Genomic DNA, 18505 nt, shown 5'->3' on the forward strand with positions numbered 1-18505 from the left:
GCAACCTTTTGTTGTTAATACAGGGGCAGTTCATCTTTACATTTTAGTGTCATGCACACATAATTATAGTTGAGTAGTAATGATAGCTATCCCCTTGATAATCAGTACAGTGACTCTGCCAGCATGTGGCATTGGCAGTAAGCCTCAATGCTGTTATCCTACCATGTCCCCTGTGCTGCCTCCCCTTTAGATCCCATGTGAGCACAGCCTGCCAAAGTGTCCATGTGGAGTCTTACCTGAGTAGGTTAAAGAAGCCAATACATTTATGCCCATTCTGTACATGAGTTTTAATGTTCCCGGTGTGACGTTTTTTTAAAATATTTTGCTCAGGGTGTTGGTCTGTTTGATACATGAGTATGTGTTATATTCTAGGTGACCATGGCTGTTCCTGGAGGGACAATCGAAACGCTTGCTGACATTCCACACCATGTGTGGAAGAGCTTGCCCGATGGCCTGAGACTAAGCCCCTCTGCTGTTGATCAAAGTCGAATTGGTGAGTTGAAAATTAGCTGCTTTGGGTTTGTTCTAACATCACATTACTTTTCAGTTTCGTAGATAAGTGATCCAAGTGATTGTTTGTTTGTGATAAAAATTCCAATAGCAGCAGTGTATCTTACGATAAGCAGTGAGTGGTTGTGTGGTTTCTGATTCTGTGGTGTTCGCTGGTGTGGTCTAGGGCCCTGTGTTTTGGTTGATCATGTCACATGACCTAGATTTTAACCTTCATTTTAAGTATTTTCCAGAAATTATAATTTCACCAAAAATGAAAGCAATTGTCTGAGGATGGTGTTGGACCATCTGACATAAAAATAAAAGGGGAAAGTTTGATGAAAAGGCTTTTTAAATAAAGGTTCAAATCCAGGTTAAATGATCAATCAAAACACAGGGCCCTAGGACCCTAGGACGAGTGGAGCTCCTGATACTGATGACCATACAGTAACAACAAGTGATCACAAGGGAGATGATGAACTAGATAAGGTAGTGGAAGCAGAGTACATTATAAAAAAAACATCTCCAGTCTGTCCTGGCATGCCTCAGAGAATCAGAGCATTTTAACACATTTTTAGAAACTGAAAGATTCTCTCTATTGCATGGTGAAATTTTGAATGTCATTACACTCTTTTCCCCAGGTGTCTGGGCCTCTAGGTCGATTCCTAAAGGCAAGAGGTTCGGCCCTTTTGTAGGAGAGAAGAAAAAGCGGTCCCAGGTGTCCAGCAATGTATACATGTGGGAGGTGAGCAGCAGAGAATAGAGCGATAGCCTCAGATCAACCTTATTAACACACATCCACAGTACCAATCAAAAGTTTGGACACACCTACTCATTCCAAGATTTGTCTTTATTTTTACTATACTCTGCATTGTAGAATAATAGTGAAGACATCAAAACTATGAAATAACACCAATGGAATCATGTAGTAACCAAAAAAGTGTTAAACAAATCAAAATATATTTGATATTCTTCAAAGTAGCCACCTGTTGCATTGATGACAGCTTTGCACTCTCTTGGCATTCTCTCAACCAGCTTCATGAGGTAGTCACCTGGAATGCATTTCAATTAACATGTGTGCCTTGTTAAAAGTAAATTTGTGGAATTTCTTTCCTTAATGCGTTTGAGACACTCAGTTGTGTTTTGACAAGGTAGGGGTGGTATACAGAAGATAGCCCTATTTGGTAAACAACCAAATCCATATTATGGCAAGAACAGCTCAAATAAACAAAGAGAAATGACAGTCGATCATTGCTTTAAGACATGAAGGTAAGTCAATCTGGATAAATTCAAGAACTTTGAAAGGTTTCTTCAAGTGCAGCTGCAAAAACCATCAAGCGCTATGATGAAACTGGATCTCATGAGGACCACCACAGGAAAGGAAAGGTGTGATGGTGTGGGGTTGCTTTTCTGGTGATGCTGTCAGTGATTTATTTATAATTCAAGGCACACTTAACTAGCATGGCTACCACAGCATTCTGCAGCAATACGCCATCCTGTCTGGTTTGTGCTTAGTGGGACAATCATCAGTTTTTCAACAGGACAATGACCCAAAACACACATCCAGGCTGTGTTAGGGCTAATTGACCAAGAAGGAGAGTGATGGAGGGCTGCATCAGATGACCTGGCCTCAACAAATCACCCGAACTCAACCCAATTGAGATGGTTTGGGATGAATTGAACCGCAGAGTGAAGGAAAAGCAGCCAACAAGTGCTCAGCATGTGGGAACTCCTTCAAGACTGTTGGAAAAGCATTCCTCATGAAGCTGGTTGAGAGAATGCCAAAACTGTGCAAAGCTGTCATCAAGGCAAAAGGTGGCTACTTTGAAGAGTCTCAAATATAAAACATATTTTAATTTAACACTTTTTTTGGTTACTACATGATTCCATATGTGTTATTTCATAGTTTTGATGTCTTTACTATTATTCTACAATGTAGAAAATAGAAACAATAAAGAAAAACCCTTTCAATGAGTAGGTGTTCAAACTTTTGACTAGCACTGTAGGTTGTACACATTACAGGCACAGGACACCCTCCCTATTATTTTATATGCTGTTATCCATTTTCATACATACATTTGAAAGAATATTGGCTAGATAACCAAGATGTCCTCTGTAGGTGTATTTTCCAGCCAGGGGCTGGATGTGTGTGGATGCCACAGACCCCAGGAAGGGGAACTGGCAACGGTATGTAAACTGGGCTAACTCCACTCAAGAACAGAACCTTTTCCCCATAGAGATAAACCGAGCCATTTACTACAAAGTGTTACGGGTAAGTTAGACATTTAGTCTCACTGGTAAAATGTTATTCTCATTCAGTCGATCACTAAAGCAGAGTGATGGGGTGGTTTGCTATTTAGGCATGTGAATTAGAGCTGGGCAATATGGACCAAAATCCATATTTGGATAAATGACTTGAATTGATGCAATAACGATGAATAGAATATGTCTATAATAATTAATGTGCACCATAGTTTTACTTTTTTTTCTTCATTTAAACTACTACTACTAGTTTTGATGGTTGTAGCCATCAATTGTCCCATTAACTATCACCCAAATAAGCAAACTTATTACATTTCAAACTGAACATTTCTCTAGTATGGGCTACTTATTGTAATAAACGATATCAGCAAAATGCCTGCGATAAGTGATCTATCTGTATGGGCAGATTTTCGGTTTATCATCCCAGCTCTAATGTGAATCTAGAGTATTGGCTATTTAGATTCTTATTAAAGGGGCAATCGGTTGCTACATCCATTTTTGGACTAACAAATTACTGATATATTCTTAAAGAATCAGTAGGTACATAACTTAGAAATGCCCCATTAGCTTAGTTCAGTTGTCGTAACCTATCAGAATCTAAAATGGAAGCTTGTTGTGATCCAATGTTTGTAAAGAAAGTAAATGTCAACAAACACTATATAGACTCAAAACATGGATGGCCTCATCGTTGTCATGGATGGTTAGTCCTTGCATCCATAGCTCTGTCTATGAATTTGAATGTGGTTACATTTGTCCTGCCCCAACCCTCAGCTTTTTACTGAAAACAGGGGCGGGGAAAGCTTTGTTTGTGTTTCATCAGCTGATTTCTGCTTTGAAGCCAAATGAGAGAATTACAATGTTTTGGTCTTTGCTATGTTTACCATTGTATGTACCTCTTTCTATAATTAATGCAAATTTTACATGTTGTCTCTGGTATACTTGGGTATGCTAATAAATAATTTACATAAAAATAATTACATTTTACATTTTAAAATACCGTTTGCCACCTAACTACCGTAGCTACCAAAATGTCAAGACCTAACATTCCTGTTGTTGGACTCTGACTTGACAGACACGACGGGGGCCCAAATATTTCGTCCTGTCTTTTAGCAAACATGTCTCTGATTGGTTCCCACTCTCCTCTTTCCTTGTAACAGCCAATTGGGCCAGGGGATGAGCTGCTGGTGTGGTACAATGGGGAAGACAACCCTGAGATAACAGCTGCACTAGAGGAAGAAAGAGGCAGCAGTCTGAGCAAGAAACATTCACCCAGGGCAAAGCGAGGTAAGGCGTACACCCCTACAATAAAACAAATCCTGTCATACATTTCGCAGGAGATTATTCAGCAACCTTTTCGATACGGTAGTTCGCAATGGTTAGCAGCAGTCGAAGAAAATGGTATTTATGCCATTTCAAAGTTAGATTATTGATAGCATGCTAGCTAGCTTAGCTAACTGTAGCGAGGTTTTGATGCAGTCCATTTTTTTTTCTTCCAAACTTTCTGTCTCAAAAAGTTAGATACTTTTAGACTACTGTTAATTCGTATAAAGAGTGTGATTTCAGCTAAATTGGTAGCTGTTATGTAACAACACAGGTAGTACGTCACTGTCAACATTAGCTAGTCAGCTAAATAAATCAGAATAATAAGTTAGCTAGCTAATTCATCATGTCGTTTATATGACGCGTCCTTTCCAAATTTACAACTCAGTTGCGAGCCACGTTATCTGATCGGTTGATTACATTAGATACTTAAAAATATTTAAAAGGTACCCAGCTAGTTAGTTCTGTTACAAGGCTTGCAGGTTATGGATTTCATAGTCTGATCTGTTTGTTTCGATCGGACCTGTCAATCCAGTTCAGGTAGCTAGCAGGCTAAATCAAGCCCGGACGTGCCAGACAACCCGTGCAGGGAAGATGGCAAACGCTGGCTTTGTGTTCAGCAAATGGCTAACTGATCAAAACAAGGCCGTTGTGATAATGGGGGAAAAGTAGCTAGGGTAGATAACTTAAGGTATGTGTCATACATGTGTTGTAAACCCTTAACGCAAGCTACATCTAACCAGCTACTCACTGTTAGCTAGCTGGATAAGTTATCAATTTTGGCTGTACCATCGCAAGGAATATATGCCTGCCCTGAAAAAAAACACACTTTGTTTGAGTTTTTCGATGGAGCCAAGACTACTTAGCTGAACGGTTAGATATTTTGTTAATTTCCCCAGGTAAGTGTGAGCTCTATTTTCATTTGGCCTAGGGAGGGTAGCTAGCTATTCAGCCAAAACCAATGCAAAGTTGAGGTAGTGCAGACTAGGCCCTGGATGAATGCAGTTGCACAAGCTCTGAAGTCCCACCCTTCCTTTCTCAAACCTTCAGATTGAGTTGCATTTTCCATAATTATCTTTTGATTTAGGCTAGCTGCTAGAATGAAATCCGTAGAATTTGAGAATTCTTTCTCCATGTAATTGGACTAGTGTTTATTTTTCAATATGAAGGAAAATGTTAGTGTTGGTGGTATATCCACATTCACTACTGTACGTCTATATGTGGTGTAGGCTTATGCATGAACCCTCTGTTTTTGAATTTGCAGTATGATCTATTGACTCAGTGATATGTTAGAAGTCTCAACATTCTGAGTTGTGTAATATTGAGATTGAGCCTGCTTGTCATTCATCTGCAATCCCTCTATGCTAAACGATATTAGCATATCTGTTTCAAATGCCCAACAATAAGTGGGTACTTCAGGCAGAAAGCCTAAATGCTAGCAACATTTCAATACTTGTTTCCAAGCACTCAAACTTGTTACATTTTCTGACTTGAAACCCATTTGAGTGTCGCTGTTTTATATTTTGCAGAATGTATTTGACCATGCTTGTCAGATGACTGAGCTGTAGCATGTGTTTCTGTGGCATGAATCAGGCTTTGTAGACCATACCAGATTACCTACTTGTCACAGCAACTCCAGTGATGACTGGGTGCTAGCCCAGTCTCTTGAGGCAGGCTGAGATTAAAACTTAAAATGGTCTCCTGCCTAGGGCCATAAATACCATAATGATGAGCCATTCCATAATTCACTTCACATTTGTGTGTTCATTATGTAGCCAAGACAAGTGTTTTATTCTTGAAATATTCAGAATGAGGGCATCAAGGCTGCTAAAAGTCCTTTTGGCCGGTCGTTTTATATTAATGTATTGGACTTATAACTTTTTAACCTGCAGCAGCTTGTAAAAAAAACAAAACATTGTCAATATTCAAAGAACAATTTTACATAAGCTCACGTGGTACTTGACCTACATTTTTCAGATCCTGTTCAGCAATCAAATCTTGCTTTGCTTTCCACATTTTAATGTTATGAGTTTGTAATTCCACGTGGTTTTAAGTGCCAACCAATACGCAGCACAGTTGTGAGTTGAGGTGTGAAAGGGAATTAGTACACTCATCTGAACATCTCCTTTTCTAATAGTGGATTTACTTACATAGAAGTAGTCCAATGTCAACATTTTGAAATAATTAAACTCCACAACTTACCAGTATTGCTTTGGTGTGAAATGTTTTATTTGAGTTTAGCTAATGTTTGTTGGTTGATGTGTGCTTTCCCCCTTAGCCAGAAGAAAGCTGTTGGAGGGAGCAAGACAGGCTGGTTTGGGTGCATTCCGTGGGCCCAAGCAAACAGGCGTAACCAAACCTATTCTCAAAGAGATGTGGGACACAGAGGAAGGTTAGTAGTTCTCCCATTATTATGGATATTTGTCTAATTTGGGGAGTCAGTTGAGGTTGTAAGTAGGGCTATGGCGGTCATGACATTTTGTCAGTCAATTATTGTCATGCAAAAGACTGCCGGTCTCACGGTAATTGACCGTTAATTAACATAAACAAGTTTAGCATCTCCACGCATCCCAGCTGCGTTCAAGCCGCTGATGTACGCCTTTGGAACTGCTACATGTAAAAAGTTGATGGTCTCCCTAGTGGCATGGTGGTCTAAGACACTGCATTGCAGTGCTAGCTGTGCCACTAGAGATTCTGGGTTCGAGTCCAGGCTCTGTCGCGACCGGGAGACCCATGGTACGGCGCACAATTGGCCCAGCGTTGTCTGGGTTTGGGGAGGGTTTGGCTGGCAGGGATGTCCTTGTCCTATCGCGCACTAGCGACTCCTGTGGCGGGCCGGGCGCAGTGTACGCTGACACGGTCGCCAGGTGCACGGTGTTTCCTCCGATACATTGGTGCGGCTGGCTTCCGGGTTAAAGTGGGCATTGTGTCAAGAAGCAGTGCGGCTTGGTTGGGTCGGGTTTCAGAGGACGCACGGCTTTCGACCATCGCCTCTCCCGAGTCCGTATACGGGAGTTGCAGCGTTGAGAAAATACTAAATACCAATTGGATACCACAAAATTGGGGTGAAAAGGGGGTAAAAAATATATATATAATAAAATTAATACACACCATTACAATAAATACATGGTTTATTTTAGGCCTAAAGTAACATTATGACATGAATAAAATCTATTTTAGAATAACAGAATATGAATTGGCCAACTATGTTATCTGGCTATGCTCCATGCCATTGGCAGTTGGCTTGTTCATTTAGCTGTAATGATATGCTTGGAAGTGGTGTTGGAGGGCCAGTAGGAGGCACTCTTTCCTCTGGTCTAAAAAAATATCCCAATGCCCCAGGGCAGTGATTGGGGACACTGCCCTGTGTAGGGTGCCATCTTTCGGATGGGACGTTAAACAGGTGTCCTGACTCTCTGAGGTCATTAAAGATCCCATGGCACTTATCGTAAGAGTAGGGGTGTTAACCCCGGTGTCCTGGCTAAGTTACCAATCTGGCCCTCAAACCATCACGGTCACCTAATAATCCCCAGTTTACAATTGGCTCATTCATCCCCTTCCTCTCCCATATAACTATTCCCCAGGTTGTTGCTGCAAATGAGAACGTGTTCTCAGTCAACTTACCTGGTAAAATAAAGGATAAATAAATAAGCCCCATGCCATTATTTTATTTTATATGATTTTATAGTAAGAAGAATATAATTGAACTTACCTGAAAAGATATTTTTCCCATTCTGGAGTAAGAGTGCATGTGGCTATGTTGAGTGTAAAAAGTGATAATTTTAAACAGGTCCTATATGCTTGGTTTAGAGTTACTTGGGAACTTTACTTGCGAATGATACAAACCTTAGACTGTCTTAGAAATCAAAACGTATATGGGCTGCATGATGCAACTGTAGTCTATTGATGATAGAGAAAGTTGGAAAAAAAAGCTTGCTCACTGTTCCTTGCACCAGGCTTGCACACGCTGTTCTCTCAAGTGAACATATTTTCACCCATCAGACTATTCAGAATTTAATCTTGTATTTACTGATATGTCAAATGAGTTTAGATTTAGAGTGGCCTTTTTATCAAATGGGCAGGAACAGGGGGAAAAAAGACATGGCATCTCTATGCACTCAAATAGGGAATGGTGGCCTCGCACTTTCCCGCCAGTCCGTTTTTCAATGATGCCTGGTAGGCTACTTTGGTTTTATAGCTGAGCATGTGCTTAATATGAGCAGCTGAGGGATAAACATAAGGAGACTTATTTTCCTCCACACATCAACCACTGTTTGAGGAGCATGCTCTCCCGAAACGACAGGTGATATTCCACCCGAACTCTGAATGCCATGGGCTCTCCAACCCTGTTCCTGCACCACCTACCCAGTGCTTAATTTGGGAGAACAAGTCAAATCTGTTGGGGAACTTTGGTTAGTAACCATGTTTTCGATAACAAAACATATTTCACTAAACTGTTGATAGCCAGTCTGCACGCTGCAGAAAGGAATAAAGGACACAGGGGAGGAGATGGAAACGCATGGTGGAGAGATTCTGTAGCTAAAAGTAATATCCTCCTATTCATTTTGAAAATCGAAAAAAATGACTAGGCATTTCAAAATCATATTGGAATTCACTGTAAGCGGACTGTTAAGCAGCCCTGCACAATCAGTTAACCAACAGCATCGCCTAGGGCTGTGGTTCCCAAACTTTTTGTAGTCCTGTACCCCCATTCAACCTCCAGCTGCGTACCCCCTCTAGCACCAGGGTCAGCGCACTCTCAAATTATGTTTTTTGCCATCATTGTAAGCCTGCCACACACACACACTATAACGATACATTTATTAAACATATGAATTAGTACGTTTTTGTCGCAACCCGGCTCGTGGGAAGTGACAGAGCTCTTATAGGACCAGGGCACATATAATAATAATAATAATAATCAGTAATTTTGCTCTTTATTTTACCGTCTTACATACATATTACTTTTTGTAGTCCTGTACCCCCATTCAACCTCCATCTGCGTACACCCTCTAGCACCAGAGTCAGCGCACTCTCAAATGATGTTTTTTGCCATCATTGTAAGCCTGCCACACACACACACTATACGATACATTTATTAAACATATGAATTAGTACGTTTTTGTCGTAACCCGGCTCGTGGGAAGTGACAGAGCTCTTATAGGACCAGGGCACATATAATAATAATAATAATCAGTAATTTTGCTCTTTATTTTACCGTCTTACATATAAAACCTTTCGTTATCAAAAATGGAAAAAACTCACCACAGATTAATGAGAAGGGTGTGCTTGAAAGGATACACAACTCTGCAATGTTGGGTTGTATTGGAGAGAGTCTGTCTTAAATTATTTTCCACACAGTCTGCCTGTATTTAGTTTTCATGCTAGTGAGGGCCGAGAATCCACTCTCACATAGGTACGTGGTTGCAAAGGGCATCGGTGTCTTAACAGCGCGATTTGCCAAGGCAGGATACTCTGAGCGCACCCCAATCCATCTGTCAGTGTCTTCTGATTAGATGACATTTTCACAGAACCATTTGTTGCAATTTCGATGAAGCTTTCTTGTTCAGTTATTGGTAAGTGGACTGGAGGCAGGACATGAAAGGGATAATGAATCCAGTTGTTTGTTTCATCCATTTTGGGAAAGTACCTGCTCACTCAGGTGCTTCGCTATATCACATTTGACATTGTCCGTAAGCTTGAGTTAATTTGCACACACAAAATCATACAATGATGGAAAGACCTGTGTGTTGTCCTTGTTAATGAAGACAGAGAATAGCTCCAACTTCTTAATCAGCTCCAACTCCTCAATTTTGTCCCGCACATTGAATATACTTTGCGGAGAGTCCCTGTAATCCTAGATTCAGATCATTCAGGCTAGAAAAAACATCACCCAGATAGGCCAGCCGTGTGAGAAACTCGTCATCGTGCAAGTGGTCAGACAAGTGAAAATGATGGTCAGTAAAGAACTTTAAGCTCGTAAAAAAAAGAAGGTTTCCATACTTTGCCCCTTGATAACTAGTGCACTTCTGTATGTTGTAAAAGCATTAGCAAGAGCCTCTTGGTGGATGCTGCAGTGTACCCAAGTGGCGTCAGGAGAAACTGCTTGCCCGTGCGTTACCACTCCACTACGTCTCCCTGTCATGGCTTTTGCGCCATCAGTACAGATACCAACATGAGCTGCAGCTATTTTTGGCTACATAGTGGAATTCCTGCTGAGAGAGTAACGGTTAATGTGATTTGGTGTTCAGTATTAGGCTACCTGTATTTGATATTGTGTCGTTATTTCGCTGAACACTAGATGGTTTAATTGTATTTTTGGCAGTGAAATGAGGCTACTCACCCAAAAGTATAGCCCCGTTAGGAAAATATAAATGGGCTGTTTGAAAATGTGAAGAAAAGTAAAATATTTTGTGTTCCCTCGACGGCATTGCGCGTATCCCAGGGCTAGACGTTCTCCCCCAGACTCATGGATAGAACGTTTGGAGCGTAGGATAAGGTAACCAGTCCATTCCAGTTTGCATAATAATAGAGTCCACACTCAAAGGTGTGAATGCATTTCATTTTGGAGTATATGCTGCTAGACCAATTATGTACCAAAGACATCTTAAATCAGTTTTGTTTCATGTTTTTTCTGCCATGCTTAATATGCAGTAGGCAATGTATTGTATAACAGCACAATCATATTTTGATTCCGTTTTTTTTGGGGGGGGGGGGGCTTGGGCTCAGGCTCATATTCATAAGCTCTAATATGTGTATGGGTATTATGAATTAGTAACCACCTTAGAAAGAGTTGTCCATTTTGTTGTTAGACTTTGAAACAACATCCACAACAGCCCTGTTTTTACACTCCGTTTCAACCTGAGTTGAACTTCTTTCTTCAAAATGGCAATTTTATTTGTCACATACACATGGTTAGCAGATGTTAATGCAGAGTGTCGCGAAATGCTGAGTTTTAAAAGGATGATACTGTTTTGATGTGATATTCTATTGTATTTGCGTTGATGTCAGAGTGGCGAGAGGGACAATAGAGTGGTGAGTACCAGGGTATTAGGACCAGCTGGTCGTTAGGGTCCTACCAACGCATGGCCTGAGAGCATAAGGAGATTACCGTGACTCAAAGGTCATGTGGCATTTTACTGCAGTCGTGGCGGTAATACGGTCACCGCAACAGCCCTAGGTATAAGCTAGTTAAATCCTGTTATTCATGTGTTTCAAACGTTTCAACTATACTCTTAAAATCTCAGCATTTTTTCAATTACATTTTTTTACATGTAAATGATGTAACTAACTGTTGTTGTTCTGCTGTTGTTGTAGGTCCAAATGAGGAAGACGAGAGACTCTCTCAATCACCAGGGCCTTCAAAGGGGACTCGGGAGAGCTCCCCCATGGGGAGGAATGGCCTCTCTCAAGCCCAGTTCATCTCAGCAGCAATGAGAGGGGAAGCGGAGGAGGATGATGAAGAGGAAGACCCAGGGAATCTGCAGCAGCCGCTGTCACTGACACAACAGAGTGCTCAGTCTGCTACTGAAGCTGAGCCAGAGGAGAGGAGTGAGCAGCCTGATCTGCCACTAAGCCATAGCAGCCCAGTTGAGGAGGGGCCTGGGAGCCTTCAGCATGACACTGAGACTGCCTCATCCCTACCAAGGGCTGAACCAGAGGCAGACCCTGACCCCGACCCTGACCTGGAAGGTGACCCCCACGGAGAGGAGTCCCACCCCTGCCAGCACTGCGAGCGCCATTTCTCCACCAAACAGGGCCTGGAGCGCCACACACACATCCACGCCACCGCAAACCAGCAAACGCACACGTTCAAATGCCGTTACTGTGGCAAGTCCTTCGGCTCGCAGGTGGGGCGTCGGCGGCACGAGCGGAGGCATGAGAACGGGCCAAAAAACAAAGGCCAAAGGCCTGGCTCACTAGCTGGGACTGCTACTTTACTCACTCCTCTGGGGCAGGCTGGTGGTTCGAGCCCAGACTGTAGCACTGTCTCTGGTCACTATGTTGTCAGGGGCTCCCCTGTCCCTGGAGGACCTATGGGGAGCCTTGAGGTTGTGAGGAAGGACCCTGCAGCTGAGAGTGACCGGCCGTTTATCGTGGATGAGAATGGTGAGACAAAGGAGCTTCATCCTTGCAAGTATTGTAATAAGGCATTCGGCACTCACACCAACATGCGCAGACACCAGCGCAGAATCCACGAGCGCCACTTACTGCCCAAGGGTGTCCGCAGGAAAGGCATGCTGCTGCAGGAGAGCCCATCTCAGCAGCAGCTGCATCATCTGCCTGAACAGTCCCCTAGCGTCAGCCCACCCCTCGTCTATGTGCCCAGTGCAGACACTGAGGATGAGGGGGACCGAGAGGAGTACCTGGTCGACATAGCCAATAACATCTCGGAGAATCTCAGCCTGTACATCGACGGCAAGATCCTGTCCACTAGTTCAGTCAGTGGCTGTGAGGTGATCGAAGTGGACTCCAGTTCTGCAGCACTGTTTGGTCTTGACGCAGTGGTCATCAGCCCCAATCAGATCAGTCAGGCTCTCAAAGTGGATACCAGGACATGTGCTGTGAGGCAGGTCTCGAATCTCGGCCAGCCCATGTCGAAAAGGAGAACGTCGACACCCCCGCTCATGCCAAGTCTTAAAATGGAGTCTGAAACTGGGTCCTCTTCCGCCTCCTCTTCCTCCTCCACGTCTTCCTCATCCGCCTTGTTGGTGGGAAGTGTGTTCCCTCAGTCCTCAGACTCATTAGCATTTCAAAAGGAGAAAACGATCTATCTGTCTCCTAAGCTCAAACAGCTCCTCCAGACTCAGACAGACAGTCAGAAACCTGCCATTGCCCTGATAGCAGAGAGGCACAGATTAGCTCCCCCTCTCTCCGTTACGTCTCTGCCTGCAGCCTCAGGCAGGTTCAAGAGAAGAACAGCTTCCCCCTCCTCATCTCCACAGCTCAGCCCTGCGCTGAAAGAAAACGGCTGTAAGAACGATGCGGGGGTCTCGTCGTACACCCTCAAGGTGCCAAATCTGGAGACCCTGGGCATGTCCCCTGCCTGGAGTCTGTCCAGCAAGGAGGAGAGGGACACACTGAGTCCCAGCGGGAAGAACGGGTGCAGCTGGTCTGCCTCTCGGACCGGAGGGAACTCGTGTAATCAGCAGCCCTTGGATCTGTCCAGCGGCATCAGTAAGAGGAGGGACAGCTTGAACAAGACGCCCGGGGAGGTAGTGCTGGATTTAAGCATGAGTCGGAAGAGTACAGCAGAGTCTAAGGGAAGTCCATCTCCGGCACAGCCCCCCACCAAGAAGAAGAAGCCCAACACCAGCATGCTAGAGAAGGTGTTGATGAACGAGTACGCCGGCTTAAACCCAGCAGAAGAGGAAGGCTCTTCTCCCCTGGGAAGCCCAGATTCTCAGTATACTGCAGGCAGTGGTACAGGTACCGCATCTCACAGTCCCTCTTCCAATCTGCCCTCTGAATCAGCCCATCCCTCTCCCCCCTCTCTAACGCCCGTCACGATGAACCCCTCCTCCCCTTGTGGCTCCAGCCTGACCTCTCCAACGCCACCTCCCCCTGTCCTACCCACCATGCCCTCACCAGACTGCCCTACGCTCATCAGCTCTCTCCCTGTCCTCTCCCAAAAAATGTCCCCCAGATCTATCGACCAAGGTGAGGACGAGCCAGTTTGCGTATCGAACTCTACCACAGCAGAGACAATGTTAGCTGCAGTAAGTAACAGTTATGGAGATGAGGAACATATCAATAAGCCAATAGACTCTAATCCAGATCCCCTTACCAGGGAAGCTATTTCAAGCCCCTCTACGGAGCCCTCCTTGGTATCTGATGCTGCCGCTCTGAGTCTGCCCTCAACACAATCGAAACCTGCTAGGACTGGGAACCAAAGTTTGCTGGATGTCCAAGTGAATCAAGACCTGGAACCGATTATTACTGAGGGACAGGAGAAATCCCAATGCTCTGAACTCGCTGTATTATCATCAGTAACAGAATCCCTCCTCTCTGCCTCATCGACCTCGCCTGCTGCCATATCGGATATCCCAGCTCCACCAGCGGTCTCCCCGCCATCTCTCTCCAGCACTGTGATTAAAGGGGATCCCCAGCACAGTGAACAGCTGGCTGACTTAGTCCTTTCTCCTAGTGGCACAGGGTCTTCACCTCTGTCTGCTGCTGCTGACAAACCCTCGTCGTTGTCAGAGGAGGAAGAGGGATCGCTGCCAGAGCCCTTCAGTAAGAGTTTTGTGTGTAATGTATGTGAGGACCCCTTCCGCGCCATCAAAGAGCTCAGTCGGCACATCCTAGAGCACGCCGCTGAGTGGCCCTACAAGTGTGAGTTCTGCGTGCAGCTGTTCGGGAACGCCCCTGCTCTGCTGGAGCACCGCACGGCCCTCCACGGCGTGGGACGCGTCTTTGTCTGCTCCGTCTGCTCCAAGGAGTTCGCCTTCCTCTGCAACCTCCAGCAGCACCAGAAGGACCTGCATCCCAGCCAGCTGTGCACTCACACAGCGGTAGAGAACGGCAAGCCCAGGCCACAGAACTACACAGACCCAGCCAGGGCCAAAGAGGAGAGTAACCCCTCCTCAACCGTAGCCACAGGGCCTGAGTCCTCTCCTGAAGTTGCTTCCTCCCAGGGTGTCTCTGATGTGAAGAAGGAGGAGCCTGATGCTAATGGGAAGCATGAGGAGGATGGACTGGAGGACCTAACTGAAGAGCTGTACACTACTATAAAGATCATGGCCTCTGAGGGAGGCAAGCCTAAAGGCCCAGACGTACGCCTGGGCATTAATCAACACTACCCCAGTTTCAAGCCACCCCCCTTCCCCTACCACAACCGCACTGCTGCAGGCTCTGTGGCCTCAGCCACCCACTTCACTACCCACAACATCCCCCAGACATTCAGCACTGCCATCCGCTGCACCAAATGCGGCAAGAGTTTTGACAACATGCCCGAGCTGCACAAGCACATACTAGCCTGTGCCAACGCCAGTGATAAGAGGCGGTACACTCCCAAGAAGAACCCCATCCCTCTGAGACAGATAGTGAAGCCCCAGAACGGCTCTCTGTCGCCTGCCTCTGCTGCCAACGCAGGGCACAACGCCTTCCGCAGAATGGGCCAACCCAAGAGGCTCAACTTCAACCAAGAACCGCTTGGCAAAACCAAGATGAGTTCCTTCGGTAAGAAGAAGAGCCAGCTGGTTCAGAAGGCCATCGGGCAGAGGAATGAGACTGCAGCTACTGTTAACAAGGCCCCTAGCCAGGTTAAACAGGAGGAGCCTCAAGAGCAGGAGGTCCACGTATGCCCTCACTGCAGCCGAGAGTTCACCTACCCTGCCAGCCTCAATAAACATATAGCAGGCAGCTGTCCCATGAAGCCAGTCTCTAAGAAGGCCAAAAAGGGAGCCGCAACAGAGGCAACACCAGCTGTAGACAAAAACATGAGCCTTCGACGGAGAACCACAGACTCTGAGATCCAGAAGCCAGAACCGGCTGAGCCGGTTCCCAAAACGCTTAGCAAAACTCGTGCTCGCAACTCTGGACCTGGCCCTGCGGAGGCTGAGGCCCCACCACCGGTGGGTAAAGGAAAGATGGCTGCCACACAGGTGTGCACCAAGAGGCCAGCCTCTTTCCCAGCAGCCACAGTTTCTCTCAGCAAGAAAAGTAAAAAAGGCAAAGTTCAATCGTTACCCCCCACCCCGTTGCCCTCCGAGAGTCCCAGTGACTCTGCACTGCGGCCAGCAGCTCAGACAAAGCAACGCATGGGCAAGGAAGTGCCACCCAAGAAGGGAGCGGAGGTGAAATCGCCCCCACAGCAGCAGTCTCAGGTGCCGCCTAAGAAAGAAGGGGAACGGTTCTCTCTGAGAGCGAGGGAGCGAGCTGTCGGGCCGGTGACCCGGAGCCTACAGATGGCCAACACTGCAGCGCCTGTGGAGGTGAAAACAGATGACCTCTCCAGCCAGGAGCCTGAAGAGACCCAGGTAAGGTTACTTTCAAACAGTGTCCAGTCTCAGCCCATGTAGAACTATTACCTAATTAATTCATAGCAAGTTACTTTTAAATCAACCTTTACACAATAATCTGTGTCTTAGAGAGCAGTTTCAACACAAGGTGGTTCTGTTAATCAGGTTCTGTGTTGCACTTCAAGGTAGAGAAGACGTATCACTGTAGCTGATACTTGTCTCTTGTCTTCCAGGAGTACTTGCTGAAGTGAGCCAGGTAGAGAAATGTGGATTCTGAGGATTAACAAGTCCCCGGCTAGGAGGATGTCGCTGTGCTGGCTCGCCTCTGAGGAGAAACTCTGGCCTTCCCAAGGATCAGACAGACAGACAGACACAGAGACAGACAGACACAGAGACAGACAGACACAGAGACAGACAGACACAGAGACAGACAGACACAGAGACAGACAGACACAGAGACAGACAGACACAGAGACAGACAGACACAGAGACAGACAGACACAGAGACAGACAGACACAGACAGACAGACAGACACAGACAGACACAGACAGACAGACACAGACAGACAGACACAGACAGACAGACACACAGAGACAGACACAGAGACACAGAGACAGACAGACACAGAGACAGACAGACACAGAGACAGACAGACACAGAGACAGACAGACACAGACACAGACAGACACAGAGACTGACAGACACAGAGACTGACAGACACAGAGACTGACAGACACAGAGACAGACAGACACAGAGAGAGACACAGAGAGAGACACACAGACAGACAGAGACAGACAGGAGGATCTGGAGGTGTGCTGGCACCATTACAGGACAACATGAACTCTGCTCTCTACTCCCTTCACATCACATGCTGTGTTGGCTGAACAGAGGGAGGCACGCCTCTCTCTACATCACTCTCTGTGAAATGAGCCTGGGACAGGGTGCAGATTTTAAACACAAAAAAAGAAAGGATTAAACAGACTATTAATGACAATGAATAAATATAATATATATATATATTGTGTGTCATAACATTGGTATTGGGGTTCTGTAACGGTTAAAAGCTGATATTGCAAATGGCAATCATTTATATCCGTTCACAAAACTGGTCTGGTGTTTCTTTTCGCTCCGTTTTTTCCATTGTTTGGTGGTTGATGAATCCTCCGACATCTCCGTCTCTTAATGCATGTGCTGAATCCAGCTGAACTAGAGACCTGTCCCTTGTCTGCTTGTCTCCATGTTAAGTCCTGCGCCTACTTTGATTAATACACATGATTTGCAAATGAATATGTATATTTGATTTCACGCAATGCTCCGTTGAGAATACATTTTGGAACATCTCTTCATTGGCAGATTTTTATTTTCGTTGGGAAGCCAAGATGAAACGGAACTGTTTTCAACTGTAGAAATGGCTTGTCAGAAACGGCGTGTCCCAAGTGTGTGTGTGTGTATATGCATTCAAACGTGCGTATGGGTAGGCTTGCACCTTGTGTGTGGGCTGACAACCGTTGTCCCCTTGATCTCAAAGTCTGTTTTCTCTCCGGCATGTTTTCCTTATGTTGCTTATCAGAGGATAACTAGAACAATGCAGCCGTATACCTCTGACAGTTAGTTCCCTGGGAAGGGATAGGGGAAGATGACATTGAAAATGTGTTTCTGTTGGGGGGGGGGGCACTGCCACTTATCCAGTTTATTGACATTGTGGATTTCTCAGAGGCTCACATTTTATTGATGTGTCATATGTAGTTATAAGTCGTCTTGTCTGAAAGCACTTTAAAAACATCTGCCAAACTGTTTTGATTTGATCGCTACGAATCCTTGAATGATTTGGGGTCAAATGTGAAGAATGGAATGTGGAGATCTCTATTACATATGACTGAGAACTTGGGTTGCCTCAAAGTCAGTGAAATATAGTCGTTGGAATATTGCCCTCGTTTAAGACTCCCTGTAGATTGAGCAATTTTGAATAGTTCCCCAGACTTGATTTCACCCGTATGATGTAATCAAATGCATTAATTTGAAATATGTAGCAGCAGTGATCGTGTGTGGAGGATTGCCAAAAATGTTCCACCATGATGATGTTAGGATTTTGTTTGTTTAAGGTTTGATAATTGGAGTCATGGCTGTAGATGGGGAGAGCAGAAGCCACTGTGTTCCAGTAATAAGGATGGCCTTGAAAAGTTGCTTCAGTTCTTATGTTCCTTGCAGCTGCAAACAGACCGCAGTAAGGTCATTTGATTGCTGTTTTTTTCTGTACCTACAGTCAAGGGTGGCTGGGAAGGTAGTGTATCTTCTTCAATGTCATCTATATGTAGACCTATTACATGTTATACTTTGACAAAGTATTGTACTTTTGATTATGATTAGTCCCTATCTATCCCATGATGTGCTATATAGAGGAATTCTGTCCCTGTTTACAATGCTCACCCCACTGTTGTTCCTTCTGGACCATCTGCCTTTTACAGCTGA

General features: G+C 45.0%; 1 protein-coding gene across 1 annotated transcript; it reads left to right on the plus strand.

The window, feature by feature from the left end:
* Nucleotides 1-378: 378 nt before the first annotated feature.
* On the plus strand, nt 379-16549 carry prdm2b (PR domain containing 2, with ZNF domain b). The gene is made up of 7 exons (XM_064967927.1): nt 379-493; nt 1131-1234; nt 2609-2761; nt 3909-4035; nt 6350-6463; nt 11389-16052; nt 16268-16549. Exons 1-7 carry the CDS (start codon nt 379-381, stop codon nt 16283-16285), a joined length of 5295 nt encoding a protein of 1764 aa, XP_064823999.1. The 3' UTR covers nt 16286-16549.
* Nucleotides 16550-18505: the final 1956 nt, after the last annotated feature.

This window comes from Oncorhynchus masou, chromosome 6, assembly GCF_036934945.1.
Source record: "Oncorhynchus masou masou isolate Uvic2021 chromosome 6, UVic_Omas_1.1, whole genome shotgun sequence".
Classification (NCBI taxonomy): Eukaryota; Metazoa; Chordata; class Actinopteri; order Salmoniformes; family Salmonidae; genus Oncorhynchus; species Oncorhynchus masou.

What these genes read in the sequence shown, in the direction of transcription:
- prdm2b (XM_064967927.1), top strand. Translation starts at nt 379, where the DNA reads ATGGCTGTTCCTGGAGGGACAATCGAAACGCTTGCTGACATTCCACAC. An exon ending in TGTTGATCAAAGTCGAATTG is followed by an intron (nt 494 to 1,130) that starts GTGAGTTGAAAA and finishes TCTTTTCCCCAG; the next exon opens with GTGTCTGGGCCTCTAGGTCG. An exon ending in TTTACTACAAAGTGTTACGG is followed by an intron (nt 2,762 to 3,908) that starts GTAAGTTAGACA and finishes TCCTTGTAACAG; the next exon opens with CCAATTGGGCCAGGGGATGA.